Genomic DNA, 27,770 nt, shown 5'->3' with positions numbered 1-27,770 from the left:
TTTACGAGCGTATATACTCTACTCCACTACAAGACACCATGTACAGTAAAACTTACTATCCTGCATGCTGATATCTTCAGTTGTTTTATTCAACCTAAACAGTTCGCTTCTGTAAAGTCTCCAACAACATATTATAGTGTCAGTGTATAAGTCAGAATAAGCGTTACGTTATAAATAAGTTAAGGAAACAGAGTTATCGGTGGAACTGACCGCCGATAGTTTTCTGTTTATTTTTAAGATCGGCAGACGATGAGGGGCTGGTGGCCACGTACAGTCCTTGTGGGGCATGTAGGCTTAGGCCAAAAGGAACGTGTGTGTGCTTGTAGCGAGTGCCTGTGCGAAGACAAGAGAGTCTTCGCCAGCGAGTGTAAGCGAACGGAATAAAATAATAGTTCAACTTCCCGTTACATTCATCCGCTCTATTATTCCTACGATATTAACTTTTGTCCAGCCCTTACAATTAATTTTATGTCCTTCTTTTCCGGAAGCCCGAAACCTCTCATAAATATGAGATAAGGTTGGCCCACCGCTGATGAAATTGCTCAGCGGTACGCAGGCTTTCTTCTCGCGCTTCAACGACGTGTTTCGAGCTGGGTGCCGACGTCCGAAACGAAATAGAACAAGCGCGGTTTATCGGTTGCCGCGACCCAAAATCTGCAAGACAAAGACCGGGTCTCCGGATGTTTTCAAATGGGCAAAGTTTAAAATACAAGGGGCAATAACTGTGGTATATATATAGAAATCGCGACGATACAGACGAACAGCTGAAGGGATCAGATGTTGCCTTGGGGTTGATACTTTTAAAACGAGAAGGTTAAAGGGAACTTTTGGAGTGTAACAGGAGGAGGAAATGGAAATGGAGGGTAAGATTAAGGTTTTGGGGAATACATGATATTATGCTGGAGATTCACAATTTCAGCTGTTCTACATTGGAGATATTTTATAATGTTTATCGCTAATTCTACAATCAAGACTTATAGGATTATTTATTTTATTTTTAATGGATTTTTAACAATAGTAGTTCAGTTTTTATTAATGTATCTATATTATGTATTTCAATATTTCCTTTTCATTAAGAAATAATTTTATTCAATTTCAGTTATCTAAGTCCTGTCTGTTTTTAAATAAAATCACTTATAATTTTTACATTCATAAACTCCAATTCACTCTTCGAACTCTAGCATATTCCATTTTTATTCTAATTTAAGTACACAGATCCACCGTACCGTTGTATCCACGTGCAAATGAATACGTTGACTCGAAGGAAAACAACGTTCTCTCTCCAGCGACCTAACTTGGAACGATATAATGGGAATATATTGAGAATATACTAAATAATTCTGGCATAATTATTATAGGTATAACGGGTTGGTGGGTATTAAATCGTCATCGATAAGGGCGCAAATGGTTTCCCCCGTTTCTTGAAAACAATAAAGCCGCAATTCGCGGGACAAAAGACTCGCGAAATCTCGCGGACAAAAGACGGAACAATAGGTGTCTCCCTTTTCCGTCATATCAGCTCGGGCAGCGCGCGTACACGCTCCTATCAGCGCGGCCACGCGAGCCTGCGAGCGACCGATTTTTATTCCACGCTGGAAGAATTGGCGATAACGGCCGCCCCGAACCTCGGTTTCGATCGATGCACCTTGTTCTGCTTAACGGATGTTCCGATTATAAATCGATTCGGATTGTGTATGTAGAATTACTTAGTTAAACAAGTTAATTTTCTAAGAAGAATAGAAATAGCATTGTAGATAATCTGGAGGTGGGATACAATTGTAAGTAGACCGAGTAGAATTATATCTTTATGTAGTACAAAGTAATTTCTTAAGTAATAATATAAATGCAATATAAAGAAATATTTTTGATAGCTAAAGGATTCGTTTTACTCGGTAGAAATTATAACCAGTGCTTTACTTTCGATATTTTGTGTGCTTGAAATTTTTTAATTCAGTATACACATTCTGTATGTATTTTGCATTTTCAAATTTATCATAAATTGCCTAGAAATCTGAAGTTTAGATATAATAGATAGATAATGATCGGTGAAGTTTGGACTGTAAATATAAAAATAGATCTTAGTAATTTGATGTTTGATGAAATTGAAGTTCGATGATTGTTTGAGGAGAATGAAAATGATGTAAAGTTATAGGTTTAGTCTGGAAACGGACTATAGTTATGATAAAAGTGTAGTTAGAAGGGAATAAATAATAGATATTGATTAGTGAAGTACGGATTATGCAGAGGTTAGCATAAGTAGTTCGTTGAAGTTGCTTCGGAAATTGTATTAGGAGACTCTAAGTATCAGATATATGTGTAGTATAGTTATAGATAATATAGTTATGGTTATAGCAGGCAAGAATAAAAATGACCGAGTTTATGCAAAAGGTACATATGTATTGTTCTTAATAAAATGTAATGTTACCAAATTAAGATGTCTAAATGTTTTTGCAAAATACAAGTACAATGGGCAGTAATATAGTTCAAAGTATGGGAAAAATATAATACTCGTAAAAGTCAACGTAGTCTGAACAGGAATGGAACTGAAAATTGATCTATGTTTAAAGATTTAAATATTTGAATAAATTTAGGTGTATAGCAGCGGATAATTCTACAGTGAAAAGAGACAATATAACTGCAAAAATATGATGGCAATAAAATATGTAAAAGTATGTAAAAATTACATGCAAATTCCCGTGATTTCAATAAAGTTGATAACGATTCAAAATTTTACGTGCAATACCTGGTCATTTATAACCAGTAATAATATTTCAGAAAAGAAGTAAAAAATATAAAAAGGAATCCTGAACGCTTTATATACATACCATTGTTAAAATAGATGCTGTTGAAATTGGTAACAACGATAAATATATGAAAATCTTAGTAAACAATGTAATTCTTGATATTCTGCTGCGTATCTACCTGCTGAATATTTCATTGCCAAACTTCCATTTTTCGAAAGAATCGACTAAATATTCAAAGAAACGTAAAAATATTATTAAACAGGCTAATGAATGATTATAAGTATAACATACAATAATAAATATATATTTCTAAAATACTTACTGGACTTTAATACAGGTATCATAACATTAACACCAGAATTCCTGACTTGTAAATCTATACTCAAACATTGATACATAATTATAGAATGATACGATAAAAATAAACCTATGTACCTATTTCGATATAAGTCAATCGGAATTTTGTCAAAGAGCATTTGAATACTTTTCCAAAACCTATATAATCTTTCTCTTGCTATTAAATGAAATTTGGCAATTCTAGTGTTAAAGCAGATCATTTTGGATTCAACAGATCGTGACACGAATATCTCTGTACAATTCCTTTATTACATCCAATGATACACCACAGTTACATACATTCATTCAAGCATAATGTACGCCGTTCATCGATACGAGTCTAGCTCGCCGAAAGACTGCAAGAAATTCTTTCTCCTTCTGCTCCTCTCACCCTTAAAAACGGGATTCCGCTTCAGCGCGGTTACCAGGAATTTGCATTTCTAACTTCCGCGAGAACTTTTACCGTGGAGCCCGGATCTTCTCAGTGCTCCATGCGTTCCAGCTGCAGCTCTGCATCGCGAGACTATAACTTCCGGCAATTCGCGCGCGCCATCACGTCGTCCATACGACGATCTCGTGTCTCGATTTCCGTGCACAAGCGCGTCCATGAAAATCGCAAACGACGATCTTTCATCCTCGATTGCGTCGCAGCCGCGTCTGTAGCGTCGAATCTTTGCTCGAAAGACCGATCTGCCTAAAGAAAAGTACGCAAATTGCAGATCTCTTTCCCTCTCTTCCTCGATTTCCGTTCTCCGCGTTTGAATCGGATTTCATTTGATTTCTTGGTGTTTGCACGTGCAACGATGCAAAGCACACAGCGAAAAATACAAGCGCAATCGTTAAAATGGATTTTATCTTTATAACAAGAAGTGCAAATCGCAATCAGATCGTTCTTGATTAAATTTTTATTTCCGAATATTTTTTTAACGCGTTTTTTTCTTTTTGTTCTTTTTTTTTTTTACTACAAAAATGGAAATGTGCGATTCTTTCGTAATATAGCTTCGGTTGTTAAACGATTACAATTTTCAAAAAGCTTTCGTATGTGTCTGTGTATATATATATATATATATATATGTATGTATGTATGTATACACTGTAAATGCTCGAAAAAGTGAAATTCAGCATCAAAATAGGTCGCGCTCAGAGAGTATAGGAGTTGTTAGTGTTAACATCTACTTTTTGGCCCCGCATTAATGAACGAACTCGACGTTTCCTGCGAAACTGTTGTGTATGTGTGTGCTACGGAAAATGTTCGAAACTTGTTACGTTCGACTACAACCTTCACTTCACGTTCTTCTTCCTTTTTTCGGAGTCGGATAGTAAAAATGTTGGAAAATCGTTGTGTGTAGAATTCTTTACGCTAAACCATTTAATATTTAGGAATAATATATATTGTTTACTGAAATGTATATTATTTTACTCTTACTTTTATTTGCTGAATACCTTGATTAATGTTCTAAGATAGAGAATTCTTCATAACAAAAATGTAAGTCAAAGTTTCAAAAAGAAAAAGATATTTCAACTTTAAACCACAGATATTTAACAATGATAAACAGCTACATACAAGATATTGCCAAGATATTGTAAATAATCAAAAGAAACATCCACAAATACCCAAGTGTTGCAGAAGTTTTCGTAATCGTAATCTTGGGGCATCATCTAATTCACGTAATTTAAGTACAGAATAATGCACGGAGTTATTTTCGTAAACCGATGACTCATCGACGTATAGGTACCAGTGCTTCTAATTTTAGCACGGTATGTCAAACAAACGCCACTTTCGTCGCCTACTGCTCGTCGACGGCCTCGAGAGCTTAGGCCGTTTTTTGCTAAGACAGTGGTCTTGTAGTGCCTAAACTCTAGCATACGCACACAGGTGTGACGTCGTGTGTTTACGTCGATCGCGAGTTGTTTTGTCAAACGTCAAAGCGGGAAAGGCGCTCTGAATTATCTCTGTCCTACGTTCAGCCACTTTGTTCAGTCACTTTTGCGTCACCAGCGTGCTCCACAAAGTGTATTTACCAAAATTTTTCAACCGCGCGTTCACCAACTGACTGCAACTTTCGTTACGATTTGCATAGTCGAATATCGTTGGCCTTATCCGCGTGCTTCGCAATTCCAGTACTCTAACTCACTCGTACGCTTCGCGTATGAGTTCTATCACCTACTGTCTATTTGTTTCGCTTGTCAACTGTTCGTTAGCTCTAAGCTTTGTTTCTCGTATTCGCGTCTCTTTAAATTTTCCTAACGTGTTTGTATACTTTTACTTGAAATCTTCCGATCGTAATATAACTCTCTGTGCATCCATACTTTTTCGATATTTCATTGTAGTCGCATTTTTGGCATTCTGCATCATCCGTCTCTGTGCCTTATCATTTAGTCGATTATACTCCACACTAACAAATTAATTATAATATATAAATTTTATCTATGTGTAGCTTTATGTTTCTGCTACTTTTTCTTCTAGAAGAAAAGTGACTGCTACGATTAACAAGTTTCGAGCAATTTCCATACGAGTTAACCGTGCTTAATATTGTGCCCAGCGTTTCATCCTCGTGTATTCATGCAACACGTAGAAACGAACAGAAGACGAGAAGATGAAACATTTGTAAAAATTGAAGGAAAAGAAAGAATAAAATCTCGAAGTGTACACGACACGCGTGTACACTGGAACGAAATAGCCAGTTTGAAACTAAATCCCGAATTGCTTACCGACGACACCATAGTCGCAAGTCGGACGATTTTTGGCAATGTCGATGGAAGTAGCTGAAAAACAAATCGTATCGATAACTCGAAGAGATCTTGGCACGGTACACGAACGCACACATAAAACAAAATGCGACTGGTCCGTCGAATTGTGTTTCCAAAAACTTGGGAAACGTACAGGTAAGCTTACACGAGTTTACGAATCGATCGCAGTCTAACTTTTTTATCTTTTTCGATCGATTTAAAATAGACGATGCTTCGATGTGTACGCTAATATACTTGTTACATTATATGTAAATGACTTTAATAATTAAGGTTCTTTCACAAAGACGCATACGTGAGAAACATTCGTGCGAGTCGGTCAACAATAATAAAATAGCACACGAGTTAGAAGCAATAAGTGCAGAGATTTAAAAAAGGTGATTTCGGAAATTGATGGCTTTTAATATTCGATGTCCCTGGGGAAGAAATTGTTATTGACATTAAAAATTTTCAGATTAGCTGTTTCGACACAACTTGTCGGTTCTTGCTAATGAAAATTATGTATCTAACGTTCTTTTTTTTTTTTAATTTCAGTACTCTTTTTCCGATTCTAATAACATGGAGAGATAAATAACGAAAAAGGACAACTTACAATTCTGAAATTCAAGGTAATTGTGTGAATGATTTTTATATAAAACATTCGACCGACGATAAATCAGCTTTGCTTGGCTCATCGAGCACTCGAAATCTGCAAATTTCTGAACTCCCGTTTTTTAACTCCCTGCACAATATCCCGAACTTGATAATGTGTAGAGGGCCAAAGGAACATTTCTCACCTTCGTCGCTGGAAACGTTTCATTGGCGCAAGTTAGCCTCTTCGAGATTATTAATATTTACGTAAATATCGGAATAATATAAACTGCGGTGTTATATATCGAGATATTTTCGCATCACGCAGACGTGTGTTTCCATAGCCTGTATCTCGACAATCAGCAGTGCAACACACAAGCTTTCATCAAGCAAAAATTTCTTTGAAGCATTTCTCGCGAATATGCTACGTGGATCCATAATACATTTGAATGAAATTTTTTTTAATAAAATGGAATGAAAAAATTTACTAAATAATCAATTTAAAGTGATACCGTTAAAATGATAGGAATTGAACATTTTATATATCTTATTATTAGTTCTTCCATTAAGTTCACTGTAAAAAGAGAATATTGAAATTAGACAAATGAGAAGGTTAATAAGATATCTTTTAAATTACTTCAAAAATTCGTAATAAAAAATGAATAACTTGAACTTCAACAAATCAAGTATAGAAATCGTTATTTTTTACTCTATAGAAAGATTTATAGAGAAAAATTTTTTACTTATCGATGATAATAATAATGAAATAAATTCGAAAAGAAGACAAACTTGTCGGAACTGTGAGTATTTAAATTTAATATCTTCGAATAATAATACGTTAGAACCAATTTACAATGTTAAACTTTCTATCTTTAGCACGTTCAGTGTCACTGAATTAATAGTTTTCGTATAATAGTCAACAAATTTTTAAATTTCGAAATGTATTCGCAATCCATTCACAAAATAAACAATATTACAACGAACAAATCAATATTTCAAATCAATATTTATTATTTCAAATATAAAAGCTTAAACAAAGCTTGAAAATTCATGTTTGCAAAACACTGAGCATGTTAAGGACACATACAGGGGGTTTCAAAATTTGTAGCAAGATTTATTCTACTCGTTTCGAGAGTGAAGAATGTACCATACACGCAATGAATGGTCGAGCGCTTCGCGATACTTAATAAATGTATCAGTGAATAGCTATTCCAAACGTTCCAAATCCTAAATATAAATTATTACAGAATTTAAAATAATTGTAGCCCAAATTTCGAAACAATTTCGTCTAAAATATGAGAAAAAGTTTTCCAAAGTCTACAAAATCGTCATATTCTCTTATCTTGTACGTTGAGTCATAAATGATAATAATAAGTAGTTCAAATTAGATCTGAACTACTTAGTTTCATTTTATACAGATATTAATTAAGTTATATATAATAATTAAAAATTATCAATATTACTTTTATCCAAAATTAGGTAACCTGCTTAAATTTAATTTTAACTATTCTTTGTCATCTATGACTCGATAACATCATTTAAGGATTAAATACAACAAAGTTACGAGAATACATCCTGAAACTTGAAAATAACGTCACCTTCGATACTATATATGAAAGGAAAATACTTGTAGAGTATATTAGCAACCTATAATACGGAGATAACATAAAATCGTTTTGTATCGCAAAAAATGATCCAAAGCTCGTGAATCGACCAACACAAACTCGCAGATGCATAATAAAAAAATAATTCCATCCTGCGTGTTAATATGTAACCATATATAACCAATTCACTCTCGCAACGAATAGAAATGCAATGGAGATAACGAACGACAGTTTGAAAAGCACTCTCTGTAGAAGCCTCGAAAGATCGTCAGCTTGAACATCGATCGTGAAAAGCGGTCTCGAAACGCGCACACCTTGCGCGCGCGCGCGCGCGCACGACGACGCTCGTTTAAAACGTAACATACGCAACATCATGTTCACTTGATAGACGAGACAAAACGAAATCACAAAACGGCGATACTCACACCAAGCTGGTGTATACTCACACCGAGTATATTAACAGTGACGGTTCTAACGGCCGATATGTATGTTGCAGAATTTACATAACTCGATTCTGAAAAGAAACATTAGCAACAATGTAGTTGTGGCTCCGATATTGTTATTCGCGGTTCGAGATTGATAGAAGAAGGGGCGAAGAATTACAGAGAAACAGTGAAAAGAAAAGAGAAAAGGAAGAAAAAGAGCGGCACAGTGTGATAGACAGAGAAAAAGACAGGGGAAAAGTCGGTAGGAGTGAGAGAAAGATAGTTGTGGAAAAAAGAGGAAAGAGAAGGAGAGCTCGAAACAAACACTATTCCCGTCAGTAGAAGGAATGGAATTCCTCGGATATTTACATAATTTCATACAGCTTTGTAAATTTATTCCGAAACGTCGCCAAATCGGGGCGCTGCGTTATGTAAATTAATTCATATGCTGGATAACGATTTTTAATCGCGTGTTAAACCGACGATAGCGAGCCATCGATGCATGCGCCGTCGGAATCTGATCGATTGGAAAGCCGGTGAAATAATGGTTGACGCTTTTTTTCTTTCGATAGACTGGCCGCGATTTCACTTCCGTCTCAATGATAAACGAGGACGAACGTTATTGGAATGCGAATCGTGAACTAATTTTGTTTTATCTCAGTTTATCGCAGCGTTTTAATCACTGTATAATTTAATTAATTTGAATTATCGATTTAATGAGAAGAGAGCAAACGAATAGAAAGACAGATTCTTGTTACCAAGGAGTTGTGTAAGAAATGAAGTTTTTCTATTTTTTTACTTATTGTATGAAGAAGGATATTCAACGAATAAAAAGTTAATGCATTTTTGTCTTGTAAAAGCTATGTGATAATATAATATATCACATTTTTTTAATACCATATTTATTTAAAATACAGAGCAGAAAAATCATAGCTGTATTGAATTGTATTTTATTACGTTTAGATTTTATTTATAGCTATATATAGCATGTTCGAATATTTTTATCCCCAACTGAAATTAATAATTGCCTGTTATCACAATTTCGAATAATTTATATACCGGGGAAATTTAAATATAGAAATGTAATTATTCAAAAATTTATTTAATATAAGTTCACACATATGTATATTCAACGGTCAATGAAGGACGAAGACAAGAAAACGTTGAGATACATCATCAGAGTCACGATTGTTGAATAAACAAACATTGAAAGTTCCAAGTTACGAGCTTAAAACCGATAGATTGTTATCATCCCAAACAAATTCTAGTAATAAACAGGCAGGAATTCACAGAATGGGCCCGCAAATTGCAGGACACGCGACGATTACGTCGAATTCTTTCATGCAGAAACGAAGCTGTGTATCTTGAGAACCTGAAGGTCGACATTATGTAAATTAATTCGCTTATCGATAAATACAACCTTCTCTGTTCTTCGACGATGGAAATAGAAAAGACGTTCAATCGATACACCGAAACGAAGAGAAGCAAAATGCTTTCTGCGTATTAAAATTTCAGAACACGGAAAATAGAAATTCGCCCATTCAATTGATCAAACTAAGAATTAATTTTAGTATACTTTTATCGTTCTTTGAACACGAATAACAATTTATTTTTAAAACACGATTGTTTCAGTTACTCATGAAAAGTGGTAGTTCTTTGTTATTTATGTTATCCGATCACTTTCTGGCAAGGAAATATGAAGATTACTCGATAACAGATCTGACCTTTATTTGAAGTAGTCGTTACGTTAATAAAATTCTACTCTTCGCCTATTTAAATATTCTACTTTTACTCATTTTCGTGATCAGGGTATGTAGTTCCCTATAACATTATATTAGGACGATTATGTATAGATATATTATATTGTAGAATTTCTTTCTCATTTTATTTAAATTCAAAGTATATCTAACGGAATAGAAAGAAATTTAAACAAATAATAAAATAAACGAGAAATTTCGGAAATAAAAATTTTACAGAACCTAAAATTAAAAAAAAGAAATCATGTACAAAATCTATTTCGTCATTCGGTATCTGTTACGTCGCGTGAGATGGTCCGTGCGACGTCCCTCATTGTCTGGCAACCAAGGCCTACACATCGTTACACTGACCCGCGATAAACCTAAGGAACCACCATAAACCGAATCTTTTTAGCTTAATCTCTATTCATATAAGTATTTTCGGTTTATGAATGGTCCTTAAAACAGTCAACATGAACAACATGAACAAGGACACCTCGGAAAGCCATGCCCTCGCTTTTCTACCGAAAAGTGTGCACAACGAATCCGCGTTCTTAGTTCAAAAGGGCACACCCACACCGAACTTTCCTCCTTAATAGTACGAGACGGATCTTTTTCTGTTCGTCCAATCATCGTGTAGTCGAGTCAACGGTCTTATCCTTAGAGCAGTCATCTACTGTTTTTTCCATCTCAGCGCGGTCATCTACTATTGCTACACATTTAGATCAGTCAAATCTATTGTTCTTTCAATATCGACGTAGTCATCTATTGTTGCCGCAAGCTTAGGCCTCACTACGATCTACGCGACATTAACTTAATCTACTTTTTGCTTATACGAAGCAACTAGCAAGTATACAATTATAGTATAAGTGTAATAAATTGTTGAAAATATAAATCTTATAAAACTGTTGATTACAGTTTTATTACACAACAAACACCCCTATTATCCCGCAAGAAATAAGGGGATCGACCTGTTCGTGGTGTCGATTGTTATAATCGTAACGGGAATCCCCGCGACATGGACGAAAAAACAGTATCATTGTTTCTACCCTCGTTACATCGTAAAGTAGTTGAATTCGTAATAAGTTCGAACATAACGCGCAACTGGGCGAATCATAATCTGTCCCGTTTGAAAAAGTGGATTCGCGACTAAGACCTGGAAATAAGCTTTTCGTTTATAAGCAGGATGTCTATGGTGGACGAAAGACGCGAGACCTGGTGAAAATTTAGGTTAACTTTCGATATAGAACAACCGACTCGGAGCCTTCGCACGAAGGATCCGACGAATCCTTGACCTATATCCCTTAAAACATCATATCGCCATTACGTGTGCCTTGCACACAAAAAACTGTACGTGCATGTGTGCCGGCACGTATGTACGATGGTCCTGGAGGATGTTCAAAATCACGGCAGATGCCTCTACGTAAAGGACTCCCGTTTCCTTTTTGCTGATAACTTTTGCCGTTGTAAGACCGGTCACGGTACCGACGAAATTCGATAAAAGTTCAGCTGGAAAATTTCGTGGCTGGCATACGACGAAAGCACACGAAGCCCGCCACTTTGATCTCGCGACCTTTAGAAAATCGGATTTCCAGCTTCGAAGACATTTTTTGTACGCCTCTTTGGCGAGACGTTCGCTATCCTCTAATACGCTTAAGGCCTGAAAAGAAAGACTTCTTTCGGTCTTTGACCAGCCTCCTTTGCGTTACGAAAAAAACTAATTTACTGCTTGTTTGGTCATTCGAAGAATTTTATTTATTATTGGAAATTTTGAGTAAACATTTCTTCATCTATGAAATTTGGAATCTAATAAATTTCTTGTTCGTACTACTTACTTTTCGCTCCGTATCTGATTAGAGCGAGAAATGTTGTCCCGATCTTTCAATGTTTAACCAGCCTTCTTTTCGCTACGGAACAGAGTAATTTATCGTTTGTTTGAATAAAAATTTGTTGATCTTTAAAGTTTCAGAGGTTTGCTTATGGAGTCTGATGGGAGGGAAATTTCTTCGTACTACTTATTTTTCGTTCGACGTCTAAACGAAAAGCGCTGTTTTGTTTTTTCATAGATAGCAATATCTTCTGAAGTTAAGTATGGTAATTTGTGTACGTAGCTCGTATTTGATTTTTAGCTTCTGCTTTTGAAACTCATGTTTTGCGTCCATTTATTCACGTAATTCATCTGATGTTTTCAAAGTCAAAGGAAGAAGACTTATTTCGGTAATGTTGAGATGAAATACTACCATTTTCATCATTTCAAATAATTATAACGAATAACGACTGTAACATATCTCGGATCAATTCAAAAAATAATATTAATACATTGGTAATTCCGTGGATATTGGTAAAAAACAATAAAGTGAACGAAATAAGAAATCAACATTATTAATATAATTTTATGGCTATGGGCTAACATATAGATTTCAGGCAGTGCGGTTAATATCAGTATCAGTAACTAGAAGAGTATGAGTAATAAAGCATTAAAAAATTTTTAAATATTGTAGATTAACATATTATTTACAGCATCACTTAAAAATAACATTAATTTATAATTTCAAATGTACTTATATATATATTAAACTTATTTTTGGTATTACAAATAAAATCAGCAGTTTTTAAATCATTTCCAAAATAATGCACTACACAGATTAATCTCAAACAATTGCAAAACACTAAAGTTAACCGCCATATCATAACCATAAAAAATATATTCAGTTCGAATCTTCGTTAAAATCAGAAACAGTTCGTACGAATGATAATTACGCAGATATTAAAACTCGTTTCTCACGTTGGATACTTTTACCTGTTTTACGAACAGCATAAAGCTTAGACTACTGAAAGTAGGTTTTAGGACGTTTAAGGATTGTGTTGAAATGCTTACGTTCCCAGTTTGATGAGGGGAATTAGAACCATCTGGAAGAACGTACGTGTTCCTTTCTTTTTCTTCTGTCGTGGGTGAACACGAATATCTTGGTAAACGGTGCTTTTAAGAAGCTGCAATTAAGTTGTATTCCTCGTGCAAGCTTAAACCTCGCTCAACACCGGCAATTTACCTCACTTATGAACGTTTCTGATGTTTTCGCCAACATGCTGACTGGAATTCACGTTTAAATTCACCCTCGTGTTAGTACGCTACGTGGAACACGATAAATTAGAATCTTTTCTTTCCTTTTTCATGAACTATTTGTTCAGAATTCGTGGATTTGACCCAATTTGAGAAAATGGAGACGGAACGATACATGTGTTTCTTTAAACTCGATTTAATTTTTCGCAAGTAGGTGAATGAAATTGAAGCGAAGAGAGGAGATGGCTGGCATGTTAGATCGTGAGTTGTAATAGAATTTTATACACTTAACACTTCTTAATTTAAGTTTAAGTTTAAGTTTAACTTTGAGTTTGGAGAAACCAGAGAGAATAGATATTACAGAATATCAGTAACATTATTAAGATATTAAATCAGGATATGAAAAACGGACACTGATAATGAATATCTAAGAGAAAAATTAAACATCCATGGAAAAAGAAATATAAAAATACGATCTAAATTTCAAATTAAAAGCCATACTTTTAAAGAAAATTAAGAAGATATTAATATATCTTATTTTATTATTTTGTCAGACATGACTTACCCTCAGCCCCTACTCGGATACAAATTATTTTATGCTCTGCTAAACAAACGCGTATACTTTCTCAGCCGGTATTCTATTTCAGAATTGTACGTCCCTTATTTGTGTTCCACCAGCAGGATGCTACCTCGTGAAGTGCGCCAATTTTGACTGTGTTTCGCTATAAAATTGTTCCGACTTCCAACATAAGCTTCGGACATCACGGCTCATTTATCTTCTACGGTGTAACTTTGAATGAATTTTAAAATGAAGGTCTGACTTCCTTGACAATGTCGGAATACTTTCAATGATTCAGAGATGCTTACAGTAGCTTATATTTACTACGGTAATTTAGAGACAAGCGTGAACGACTAGTAAATAAAGATTCTTATTCGAAAGAGGATTGTTTAGTATGGTAGCTTAGTATGGTAATTCAGAGTGGCAAATAGGCTTTAACGTTAGTTAATAGCGTGATCCGTGATATACGGGCATAAATGTAAGAAACGCTCTTTGTAAGAAAGACAGAGCTCTTTTGGTATTTTTATAACACGGAGATGTCTTGGGTATGTTCAAAATTAATGCAAGTATATTTCTGTAATAATACAGCAATTTCGTTACTAACGAGCGTTTAATTCTTTCAATGAGCGCCACGAAGGTCCTGCTATTGAAATGGGTAAGTTGAGGAAAGAATCATGGGTGTTGCGTCATCGAAATTCAAGGTTCTTCGAGAGCTAAAAGCGTCAAGATCGTATCATAGATTCATTTCATAATTATGGAAAATCTTTGAAATTCTATTGTAGGTACTTAAGAACACGAGGTGATAAAAATATGTGCAGATAAAATAAATATCATTAGTACATATAATTAATATATATTGTATAATAGTACTTATTCAAAGGAATAATATAATGATATTTATCTAAAGACTAAGTATCAACGAACCGAAACATTAATAAAACACTAATGAATAAAACACATAATATTTCCTCATAATATAAAACTAATAAAAAATTAAAATCAAATCACAAATAAAACTAATGGCAAATTAGAATAGATTCCGCTAACGATGCAAAAAGTAAAAGGAAAATATTAAATAATTCTACCGGGGGATCTCCATTTTCCACGGTAATGAGCTAACCTTTCCTCTCAGACGGAGTCAGCGAGGTAGAAGATGTTCTGGGAAACATATCGGCCTTGTTAAATTCTTCCACGCAATATCATTCTGTTGAACATTCCGTGGTTTCCTTGGATTTTCCGTAATAATGCGATGCACGTTGAGGCCAAGCCGATTGAAGGGTGATGAATAGAAAAGGAGATATCGAGGGATGGAAAGTTAAGATAATTACTTGTTGAGGAGGTCACGGTCCGATAGCAGGTCCCCGATGAAACAAGAAGTCTGGGCTCGCAAACGAAACTGATCCCGAGTTGGAAATAGTCCAGAAACATTCGGCTAATAACAACTACCGACGAGATCTTTTATTCGCCAAGGGAAGTTTATTCCATTGGTAAGAGTAATTTTCCTCGTGACGGCCGTCTCGAAGATCAGCTCGATTTTCCTGTCCTTTCATTCTATTCGTTCTGTTGAGATCGTTGATGAAATTTCGTTATGAAAGATGAGGTAATAACTTAAAATGATTAGAGGGAAGAAGATCCGAAAGAATATATTGTCTTTGAGTTTCCCTAGCTTCGATATTTTTCAATCGATTTTTTAGTTAATGCACAATTGACTTGATATTAATTTATATACGTTATGTTGATATTGTATTATTACTTGTTTACTGTTTTATGTGCTTTTTCTTCTTTTTTTGATATAGAAATGATATATAATTACAATGCAAAATGTATTGAATCGGTACATTGATTATTATAATTAGAATGTAATATCGATACACGTTGGAAATGAGGTTTTATGAGTAATGTTTTAATAACGACATGTAAATTTTCAAAATGCAGTGTCATTTTGTTGCTGCAGTATTTGTAGAACATTACTACGTTCTCGGTTTAATTGATGAAGGAAAAATAGAGACTTACTACAGTAAGCAGAAAGCTTCAGAATGTTTCACACATTAATTATATCATCAAACGTGTTACATGAAATACAAGTAGGTAGAATAAAACAATATATTATTACAATATCGATATAATTGAAATAGTTTATACTTCTCTTACTCAATTATAAATTATAATCATTAGTTTCTCAACATATTTCCAAAATAACTTCAACAAATTAGTTTTACATGTCATTCACACCATAAAGCAACCTATTTCTTGTCTTAAACATATTTCTCTATCCACTCGTTTAATTAAAAAAGTCTAAACGTTCTACTCTTGTCAAACTACATATATAAACCTTCAAAGTAAATATAAATAAAACAATAGTCTATCAGTTATTATTTGTATTATCAATTTTTCGCGACATCGTGCGCACGAAAAGAAACAGATAAGATTGTCTCGCGGATGAATCACGAAAAACAGTAGGTGAGAAATGTAGGTACTTGGAAGCAGTTTGGCGTTACATAAATATCTCTAGAAGACTTACGACGCTGGGCGACCGGCCGCCCGGTGGAAATTAACGGCGTCGTAATGCGAAACAAACGACGAAGATCGAGGAATACCGTTGTTCGCACTATCGAAAACGTATTTCAACGTTTGTAAATTTTCTTAGTTCTCTCTCTCTCGAGAGAAGAATACTCCCCGTTGACTAGTCCTAATACTATGGTTATTATACACTTTCATAGAAAGAGGAAACCCCATAAATTAAAATCCCATTTAATCTTTTTAATTTGAAAAGCAAAATCTAGAGTGTAGTATCGTGGACAAAAGGCTTAAGAGATATCGAGTGAATCGTAAACAATGTGAAAGCCAAAGTGCCGACAGGTGAACCAATGTGTTGTCGGTCCTTCGATCTGATAATTTCGTGGAAAAGGCCTACATGACCTTGACCACGAGCGCTTACCGAGCACGTGCGTGGTGGGGCTAAGACGAAAGGACAAATAGATGCTAAGGGAGAAAGACGAATTAACAGTCAGTATTAGTTGAGAAGTCAGAGAGTGTGAAATGCGTTGTCGAGAGAGTGTGATCCGCGTGAGAGAAAGAGAGCGCGCTGGATCCGTGGTGACGTGAGTTGGAAATCAACTATTTAAGTGTCTAAATTATAGTACGTTATTGTGATTAGTTCACGTAAAGCATCGTTTTCTGTTTAATCAACGTGTGTACAATCCATTTATTGTAAATAAATTAATTGTAGTACAAGATCCTACAAGAGTGTTTGATATCAAATTTCTTTCAAATCAAAATATTTTTGAACGTAATGCAGCAACAAAATCTCTTATCGTTGGACATAGAGGACGTATAGCAAGAATCCAATTAAACCGCGAAATATTCTATTAATTCAAGTGCCACGAAACGCTGTATGCGTTTAGCAATGACAAATAGGTGTGTACGTTTTTCGTACAAACTCGTAGAAAACTTAATATCGCGACGAAGAATGGCGTACAAACGTAAACAATTCGTTTATCTGCTCCCGACGTAATTAAATTACGAATATACGGATAGTTGTCGAACTTGAGATACACCGAGGTGTACCCTTCGTTTCGATGTTCACACCGGACGCGATACAGACGCAGAACAATTAATCTGACTAACAAACCGCAGAATTTCATTTGAGTATTTCGTCGACTGAGTTTCACGAAGAGCATGTTCCATTTTCAAGAGTAACCAAGTTGTAGATATTTCTGTTGTCCGCCACCAATTGTGTTTCACTCGGAAACTTACCACTGTTAAACCAGAATCATTCATGGTGGTTAATGGGGAATTAATAATCTCGTTACACGAATAACAATATGAATTTAAAGCCAATGGGTATAAAAACACTTTGTCAGAGATTGGAATTTTTTATTTGTAGCGTGTTTTAATAGTGTATTTTCGGCCAGTCGCGGGGAGACGCGTTCGCGAGAAGGCGCGTCAACGGGAGTCGTAAATTCCCGAGCAGGTCGATCCCCGTATTTCTTTTCGGATAATAGGAGTAGTTCTAATGGAATAAAACTGTAGTCTACAGTTTTATTAATGTGTATATTTATTTCAAGTTTATAATGATACACTCTCACACACAAGCGAAGTCGGTGAATTTGATTACTAAGAACGTAGAGTCAATATGAATGCCCGATTGTCGTACGAACAGTTGACTTGACTGTCGCGAGGGCTTGAAGAGCCAAAGGAACCCGGCAGATGTTTGGCACAGACTGGCCTAGACTCGACTCACAGTTCGTTCTTTCGCCATCACAGGAGTAGGAGACTTTCTACCGTCTTAGGTAGTTGACGATATTGTTTTTTGGGATGAAGCCCCTTTTTCCTTTGTATACACATCCGCTCTTTCCGTATGGCAGATATCTGCTTTCTCCGTGATTGTTACCAACACGTAATAAATAGCCCGCTGTAAACGTAAAATACTTTTTGGGACTCTACGTCCCGTAATTTTAGTGCAGACCGATTGACCCATCTATATACGTTAGCCATTAAACTATCGTTAGGGTATATGGTGGGTCCTTGGGTCTGTAGAAGATCAGAATGACGGTATGAAGGCCATTGACAGTCAGGCAACAAGGGCTAACTTGTTGGCCGCTTCATACGACGTAAAAAATAGGAATATGGATTAAATGACAAATTTGTTTTTCAAGATATTCTGTTTGAGTTTCAAGCTATTTGTAATGGTCACGAAAAGGTTCCATCTATACCACTTGACGGATCAATTATACACTGAAGGGTGAGTTGTTAGACGAGTGTACCTATTTTATTCACATTGTTAGGATTTCGGAGAATCGATCAGATTTATGACACGTGACGAATAAGAGGCAGGGCAACTTTTCGATACTATAAGACTCGTATCGTAAATTTGTATTATCGAAAATGATAATTTTCTACATGTTAATTAACATATGAATCATTTTAATATATACATGTAATTTTAAGCGTAACACGTACACTATGTGAAATATATTTCTTCTTAGAAATATAACTTATTCTATTATAACTTATTTATATTCTATAGTTCAAAGGTAACCAGTCGTAAATAAGTGCAATGACAACAGTATCGAACGCAACATCAACTTTGTTTTTTCATTACGTCAAATATAATTTTCTAACAAAAAGTAGTACATTTGTAGAACATCTTAGATCCAAAGTTAATACACGCAAACTGTGAATTATCTCGCACAACAAATGAAAAGAGTATCCGAAAGAATAATAGGGGAACAAAATAATCATAATAATACGCAGTAACCAAGAAAAAAGAAAGAAGAAAAAGGGACTGATAGCAATAGACATTTTGTTTCTTTGGGACAACCTATTACTTATATAAACAGATATTACCGTCTCTACGGACAGTAATGCATATTGAAAATAAAACAAAATAATGTATATATACATACTTATACGGATAAAGCAAAATACATATAAAGCGTAACTGATAAAGCAATCGTAAAAGGCACATGGGTAGAGGTCAACGTATATGTACTTAAAATTGCATAAACTCACGTACGAGTGTAAAGTGCAACTTCCTGAACAAACCAAGAGCACGGAGGAAATGAAATATGCGTATAATAATCGTATGTTATTTCCGGAAGACCTCCACGATGAATCATTCTTGATCGAAGTGTAACGAAATCTATAAGAACTATCATTTTTCGCCTCTGTAATTGTAAAAGATTTATTTTTTAATTTTTGCATTATTCGTCTTATCTTGAACTTAATTATGAAAAAATTCATCATTCGTAGACAATAATAAATATTCTATAGATACACATTTACAATCATTATTAATTCATGCTCGTATTCTACAGATACTAGTATTCTCTAGTTATAGACGAGCATTAACTTTTTGACCGGACAGTGTTTCTCGTGTTACACATTAACGTCAACCAAATGTTTAAAGCAGCGAGATACGTACATAATTTTTTATCAATTTATACAGATCGTGAAGAAATTATGCAAAAATTAGCAAAAATGTGTAACGAACCAAAATATCACAAAGAATAAAATCCTTTTCTCCTAAAACATAAAATTCTCATAAAATTTCATCGACCACAATTCTGACTATCCATCATCTACAATCTCGTCTAACAGAATAAACAAACAGAATCAACAAAAGCTAATTAAAACCGTTCCGCACTAACCCACATACCATCTCGCGTGTAACACGAAGATCATTAAAATTCGAGCCGACTGTCAGGAATCTCGATTCAGTTATCCAACCCTCGTGAGTCTAACCTTCTCAAGGCGACAGGTTCCTTAATAAACAACCGATGTATCATTCCACGTTTATATTATGCGAAATACTTCGTCAAACCATTGTACTAGCAACTTGATACAAACTTAGACTTTGGTCTAACTTGGCTTTATCGAATATATCACTTTAACGCGAGAAATTTAGCTAACATGCCGAAATGGTCGACCGATTAACACGCGTATGATGTTTGCACGTCATTTTCCTATTATCCCGATGATCAAACACGATATTTAACGACGTTACATATCTCGATTCACAGCTGATCCCGTCATTGACGAATTCACTTACCAGCGCTGAAATTGGGACAAGGAAAGGAATATCGAGTTGCGAATATGGTAACTACGCAGCCATAGGGCGATTTGTAATGCGCGATGGTAATATTCAAGGTAAATTCTGGTTGCTACATATGTCAAGTAGATGCGAGCATAGGAATATCATCCATCTGTTATATTGACTACTTATATGATAGTTATGTGTCATTACAATAGCAATGAAATTTCGAAAAGTCTCTTATAAAACACGTTATACCTTTATAAAAATTTCCTGTGGTAAATATTGAAATAATTTCTTGAATCAGTGCATGCAATTATATTTCACGTATATTATATTTGGTTCTTTGATGCGTTATTTATTTTGATCTCCTATTGAGTTTAACCAACCACTCTTAACTAACTGATTACTTGACTGACCACTCAATCTTTAATAATTAAAAATGTTTGACATAACATATATAATATATTTATGAAGACTTGTGATAAAAACTATTGTATAATTTTTTACTTATATAATACGAGTTGATGTTCAATTAAGTAGATTCAATGGACGAAACTAGGCACTAATTCATATTTCGTTGCAATAAATAGAAAATTCCGTTGGAGTATTTTTTGTTTTGCTTTCAGGTAAAGCAACTTTGTGTAAGTACGGGTTTCACCACTAACGATAATCTTATTTCTATATATATACAGAAACACACTATGTATGTACATACATCTGTTGGGGAAAGCAAAGAAAGCCACTGCGAAGCATAGAAAGTCTCGCGATCATCAATAATTTCAACGTTGCTAACTCTGGCCTTTCGTTTAATTCTTTATTCGCCTCGGGTATATTCACGTTGCCACTGATATCAACGTTTTTTCTGACTTCTGTTCTCCCTGATAACGAGCGGTACGCGCTCGTGAAAGAAACATCGATTTCAACAAGTTTTCTATGAATAATGAATGGTCGTTTGGTCGATTACGTCTCGTGACCTCTGCAACCTTCATTAACTGTCTGACTCATTGTCGGATTCTGCAAATACTAACGATCGAGTGAACCATTCAATTCGATGTTAAATGATCATGGAGTTCAAATTAATGTTTGCACTGACAAACTGTTCTGTATGTCCTAGAATTTTCCTCTTGACGAAGTAAATGAAAATGTTTTTTTATCTCGAGAAAGATCCATCCAGGTCTTCAATTTTTTATTTCTTTTATTTAAATTTCTAAATCTAATTATTGGCGATGACGTATAATTTGCAAATTTTAATTATGTGTTCATTCCTTTGTCGGCCTTTATAATTATAAAATCTTGATTGAATTTGTGAAGATCGTGGATATTAAAATTGTAAGAATTTCGAAACTTTTCCTCTTGATCTAATAATACTAAAATGTTACAACGAAAAATTAATTTAGGTTAGGTAACTACTCAAAATTAATTTTAAAAAACGCGGTTAAATGTCCTTATTTGATTTCCGAGTAGAACAGAATCAAGGAACAATATCAGATTTAACACGAACAAACGTCACTGGAAGTATGATGGAAAATTCACGTAAAAGCTGAACTCTTGGCATGGTCGAAATCTGTTGGAATACAACGATATTTCACGCATAGGCACAAGTACCCTTACACAGACACCCACACAGGCATTTGAACAGAACACTTACACAGGTCATACTCGTTACTGTATAGAGAGTGGGGTTCAAAGTATTTAAGGGATCATGGGTCACTACCTAAGTCTAGTCTGAGAGTAACTGGCCAACGATCAACAATTCTCGTATACGTTGTTAATTATATCATTCGCTTATATACATCTAGTTCTGTAGTTCTGTTTAATAAACATCACTGAATATTATTTCAACATAAACATCGTGTCTTCCAAAGATTATTAATCTTCCAAATTTTCAAGATTATTAAAGTTCCAAATTTCCTTGAGGTGGTGTATAATATTATAACATAATGGATTATAGTGTCATTGTGTCTTTTGATCTGAATATTTATGCACAGCTTGTATGTTGCATGATATCGAATCCTTTGACTGTGTCAAGTTTAAATTAAGATTTCGAACAAATGTTTAATGATCAAATAAGGAAGAAGATCTAACTTAATTCCTTTTATATATAGAAGGAGTTCAAGTAGCTATTTGTTAAAATGTGTCTTGAAGTCCCGGAGAAATAAAAATGAAAAGATTCCATGAAACTGTCCTAATCAAATTTGATAACGCTGAGAAGCATTACGATTCACAAAGTTGAAAAAAGATCTGCTCTACTAAAATCTAGATCAAAGAAATTGTGTTGCAAGCAGGAAGTATTTAACATCCGTCTTCTACAATTTAAATTCATAACTTTAATGATTTACACGATAGACTTGACTATCAGCTCCCGCGATTATCTTCAAGACAGGAAGAACCGAAGATTACAAACTTATTTCATTAAGAATTCAAAAGAATTTCTTGCTACTAAAAACTATTCGGTTGAACCAATTCTCTTCCAAACAGAGAAAATTCTCAATATGTCTTTAACAACTCTTACTACAGATTCTAACTTAGAAATCTTCCACAAAATCATCCAACAAAAATTTCACTTAGCCTGAAATTACTATTGAAAATTCAAAAACACTCGTACTATTATAGGAGTAGGTAGTCTTTGTATGAGTTCCATACACGTACTATACGTATATGTACGTACTACCTATGTGTGTTTATTTGGATTCGACATGGCGGCAGATATTGTAGAATGTGTTGTTTTCTAGAGAAAGCTGTATGTGGAAACGAAGAACGCGCAATCTAAATTGTATCTTCATGGAATGAGGATATATTATAATACTACCTGTTTGTTTCATTTGTAAATGTATACTCCTACGTAAACAATAACTCAAATTGATTAATTTTCATTCAATTTTGCGTTAAAATCTACTGTATTTCTTCCACTAAAAAATATATACTACTACTTAAACAGTAGCATAAATCGTTTAACTTTCATTCAATTCGATGCTAAAAACCATTAATGTAATAAGTAGATTCAATTTCATCCCTGCATCTTCTTTTTTATCTTCCAATACCGTATAAAAGGTTAAATTAATGTCAATGCTACAGTTGATTCGATCAAATCAACCGATTAATTTATACAGCCAGACATTAAACAATTTGACGAACGCAACACGATAAGATAATAATCAAATTACAGCCAGCGTAAATATCACAGGACGACTGGCAGAAACGATTTTCAGTCCGTTTGCGGACTCTGAACGAGACAGATTCCGACGTCAAGCAACGTGAATGATATCGTAATTTCATGGAGCAAGAACAGTCCGCGACATCTCGGGGCTGTCGTGAAGATTTGACGAATTTCTAAAGCGAACGAGACTCGCGCTGCGACTAATCTACAAGAATAAATCATTATTTAATTTCGATATATCGATAAATCATTATTTCATTGACCATTTCTCTTCCTCTCATTATATTTACTTTTTACCTTTTATCTCGCATGATGACATTCGACAGAACATTTATCTTCCTCGACATATTCGCGACTGTACATTATTCATCTAGTAGAAAAAGTAGATTTGCTCAAACACTCGTGTGTTTTTGAACGAATAAAATTACTATACGCGAAGAAGAAGCGAGGAAAACAAAATTCGATGGCAAACGTAAAAAACTTTATCGCAAGTGATCGATCAAATTTTCATAAGCTTACTTTTGTAAAAATATGAATTTTTTCACTGATTACTTTTTTCATTTTTATTTTGAATGTCGAAACAAATTATAAAGTTGAGTTTGATTACATCCAATTTGGAAATTGGAAATTAGGTTTTTCGTTGTTTAAATTATTTTTCTTGATCTCGATTGATAATTCAGGTAATAAAATTCTGCTACCATTTGATTATCTCTCTCATTTTTCATAAAATTTATATTTAGTAAAATTAATCAAAATTTTAGATTCGCATATTTGTTCCAAAATATAATTAAATAAACGCGAATATCCTTTTTTTTCTCTGTACACTTCATTAAAATAAATAATACAGAAAACAGAATGCCGTTACAATTCCATCATCTCTTTCACCTTCTATCGCAGAAATGTAAATCTAGTAATAGGTAATATTAAAATCGATCGAAACTATAAATCTGCATATTTTCCAAAATAAATCTAAGTACACGTTCTTCCCTTTTTATCTGGATTTGTATCGCACTTGGTTGCAAATTAAGGGACAGAATTGCGTTACAAGTGTATGCATTCGTTCGGAATATCTGGGTTGCTGGATATTACGTGCACGTTCATGCATTTGATCCACGAGATGCATAGACGGTCGCGTCGTTGCAATTTATTAAAGGTAAGGTAACGTAACAGAGGTTTCGATGCAGCTTATGCGCCTCGTCTCGACTCATTACATAATATCGTCCCTTAGGCCAAGTTAATAGATTACGTATACCGGGAAGAAGGAAACTTCTAGGAAAGCTTTTGAAACCGAACAATGCCGAGCACTGAATACGGTAACCGGCATGCAAGCTCGATACAGATTTTAGGTCATACTTGAGGAAATTTTGTGAACAACTATTGACATTCTTTTCAATTCTGTTACACGAGACTTGGCCACCCTGAATGGCTCTACGTTTTAGATCTTTAGAAACCGACACTGTTTGTAGATTGATATCACCCTCTCTCTTTTTACACGCTTTGAAATTATTTTATAAATCAAAATATCTTTTTAAATTGCAAAAGTATTTCAAAACGCTTATAAAATGCTAACAAAATGTAACTTGTCTTAAAATTTAAATAATTTTGTACGATTACAAGAAAGAATTTCGAAGAGAATACAATTAGGGTTAATGCATAAGTATTCCAGAAGTATTTGGAATAAAGACAAAATTAAGATTATCTATCGTATTAAATTTCTTCGTGTAATTGATAAACCAAGAAAAAGTAGAGATATATATGTCTATCAAAATTCACGTAAATATCGTAATTTAGCGAGAACAATAACAACTTCAGCGACTTAATGCGATTACAAAGAAGTTCGTTGTTACAAAGGAGAATAACTTTTTATGAAAAGGATAAGGGATCTTTATGGTTCTCAAGGAAGAAAATTGTCTCCAAACAAATTTTCACAATAATTATCGACGTTATTCTTCAGTTTCTCGAAACGTGCACCACTAATCTTCAATAGACTGAATTCTGCAGATGCTAGAGGACCTCGGTATCCTAGATTTCCAAGGGATCGTAATTGTCAGACTTTTAAATAAGAGCCTTTCACTGCATAATTCGTACCAGAATGAAATTTCTAGTCTTCTTTTTACGACTGGCATAATAGAAGTCCTTAGCAAAGGATATCCACGAAGATAGGAGAAAATTTATACCATCACCGTAGAATAATTCCACACGTACTGGAAAGATAATTTATGTCATCTTCCAGATTTGAGAATCAGGAAAGTTTAAAATCTCCTTATATTAAGAATTCCTCAGTTATCCCAAAATTAAGCAAAATAACCAATTCGATTTTTGATAGGATGATTACATTAAAAATGTAAAGTGGAAGAATCAGTAAAAAGGATAAATGATTGAACAAAAAATTTGAAGGACGAATATTAAATACAAATTAAATGTAAACGTGATACTAAATTAAACCAAAACATAAATTTTGTGAAAGATATTGAGACAATATATATAAAACTTACCATTTTTTCAGCGGAAAAAGTGATGATGAAAAATAAATTTTTCAAATTTTTGCCACTAAAATCATCATATAGGTAATCATTGTTTAGAAGTTCTGATTCAATATCGTCTGACTAAACATTCACCATGGAATTTCGTGTAACTTATAATTATCAGAAAGCACCAAGTTTCAGTTATTTCTTTTCTCTCTTTTAATGAACCTTTAATTCATATCTGGACGGTTTGCAATTCCTCGAGAGGGATTAACTTTAAATCCTTTTCACATCGCCTCGTCCTGACGTTCACGCGAAAACATTCTACATAGAACAATAGCCAGAAAGAATGCCTCCGAACCGTATCGTGAATAGGAAAGAAAGTAACCCAGTTTAAATGCGGAAATATGAAATCGTGCAAAATATGAATATTCGCGAGAAGGACGCAAAAGATGCAGAAATGTAGGTCCACGGAAGAAAGACGGTAGATACAATGAGATATAAATTCGTGGAGAGATACAAAAACGTGAAAGAAGGAAAACAGCAGCTTACAGCTTTCTGTCTGAAAACTGTAATAAACTATGGCAAATAATTAATAGAATTTCCATTTGACTCGATCATCTGCGTGTATACGACGATACAACAAAGAAAAATAACAGTTAATAGACCAATGTATTCCTGATTATCAGTGACAGGTATTTAAAAGTCAAGTGTTCTTTAAATATAGGTAAAGGATTGGAAATTAATAATACTAACGTAAGAGTTTTGTGATTGCTTTCTGATCCTCTATAGTAAATTCTTGTGTAAAATTTATTATATCTCAAAGGACTAATTATATTGTGAAAAGCGTATTGTCCAAAAAATTGTACAATATTTATTCGACTCCGTACTGTGTGTCGACTCTAATAATAAATTTATATCGGTTGTCGATTATTGTAGTATCGTGGACAAAAAGGCCTAAAAATATCGGCTAAACCATAAACATTGTCGCGAGCCGAGGTGCCGACAGGCCCATCAATGTGTCGTCGGTCCTTTAGCTGAACACTTGCGTGGTGAGACTAAGACAAAGGGACAAAAGGGATGCTAAGGCAGAGAGACAAATTCACAGTCAGTGTCAGTGGAGAAGTCAGGGAGTGCGAGTTGCGTTATGAGAGAGAGAGAGAGAGCGTTGGATTCGTTGTGACGAGAGTTGCAAATTAATTATTGAGTTGTCTAAAGTATAGTACGTTCTTGCGATTAGTTCATGTTAAACAACTATCGTTTCCTGTCTAATCAACATCTGTATCAACCCATATATTCTTAAATAAACTATCATTTAATTATCAAGTAGTATCCCCTTCCGATACTACATTATTAAAATCAATAATCAAACGAAACAATTATAATTTTCAGGAAAAATGTGAGGAATTAGAATTATCTTAAAACAACAAATTTTCAGTATCAATTTTAAACTTTATCAGCTACTCCAATTTTATCAAACTTTTCACAAACTTGAAGAATCTATCTTCTCGAAAAATATAAGATCAGATCAGCGAAATGAATGTAAACGCATTTTCAACTCTCTAATAACGACTAGAGTGAATCGAGTTCTTGGGCAATACCCAAGTTGCGTAAGCAACGTTCTGTCAACAGTCCCTTGTTGCTTCTATCGAGCAAGCCCTGCACGTCTCTAGAAGCTTCATTGTGTTCGTATCGAGACTGAAACGCCTACAGTAGAAAATTGCAGGAATCTATCTCAGCGATTGACACAAGCAATGAGCATAAACATCCACGATCGAATTATTACATATTACTAAAAAATTAACACATTATGATTATTATGACACT

The 27,770-nt window shown here is 34.4% G+C and overlaps 1 protein-coding gene across 4 annotated transcripts in view; it reads right to left on the bottom strand.

Annotated features, from left to right (window-relative positions):
* Positions 1–27,770, bottom strand: part of Teh1 (tipE homolog 1 phospholipid transfer protein) — a 64,805-nt gene that overhangs the window by 11,511 nt on the left and 25,524 nt on the right. Inside the window, exons 3-5 of one of the 4 annotated variants that reach the window (XR_011799986.1) lie at positions 8,428–8,516; positions 5,793–5,846; positions 3,342–3,774 (exon numbers count right to left, since the gene is read on the bottom strand). The exons of 1 other annotated variant lie outside the window; for it this stretch is intronic. Coding sequence is in view for 2 of the 3 variants with exons in the window: in XM_072004770.1 (XP_071860871.1) it covers positions 8,474–8,516 (43 nt within the window). In the remaining variant the exon portion in view is untranslated. Of the gene's footprint in view, positions 1–3,341; positions 3,775–4,011; positions 5,847–7,967; positions 8,517–27,770 lie in introns of those variants that run through there. 2 more of the 4 variants (XM_072004770.1, XM_072004771.1) reach the window with 2 other exon arrangements.

Source organism: Bombus fervidus, chromosome 6 (genome assembly GCF_041682495.2).
Source record: "Bombus fervidus isolate BK054 chromosome 6, iyBomFerv1, whole genome shotgun sequence".
NCBI classification, from domain to species: domain Eukaryota; kingdom Metazoa; phylum Arthropoda; class Insecta; order Hymenoptera; family Apidae; genus Bombus; species Bombus fervidus.
Note: the sequence above shows the minus strand (reverse complement) of the source record. Positions and strands in the feature narration are given on the sequence as shown.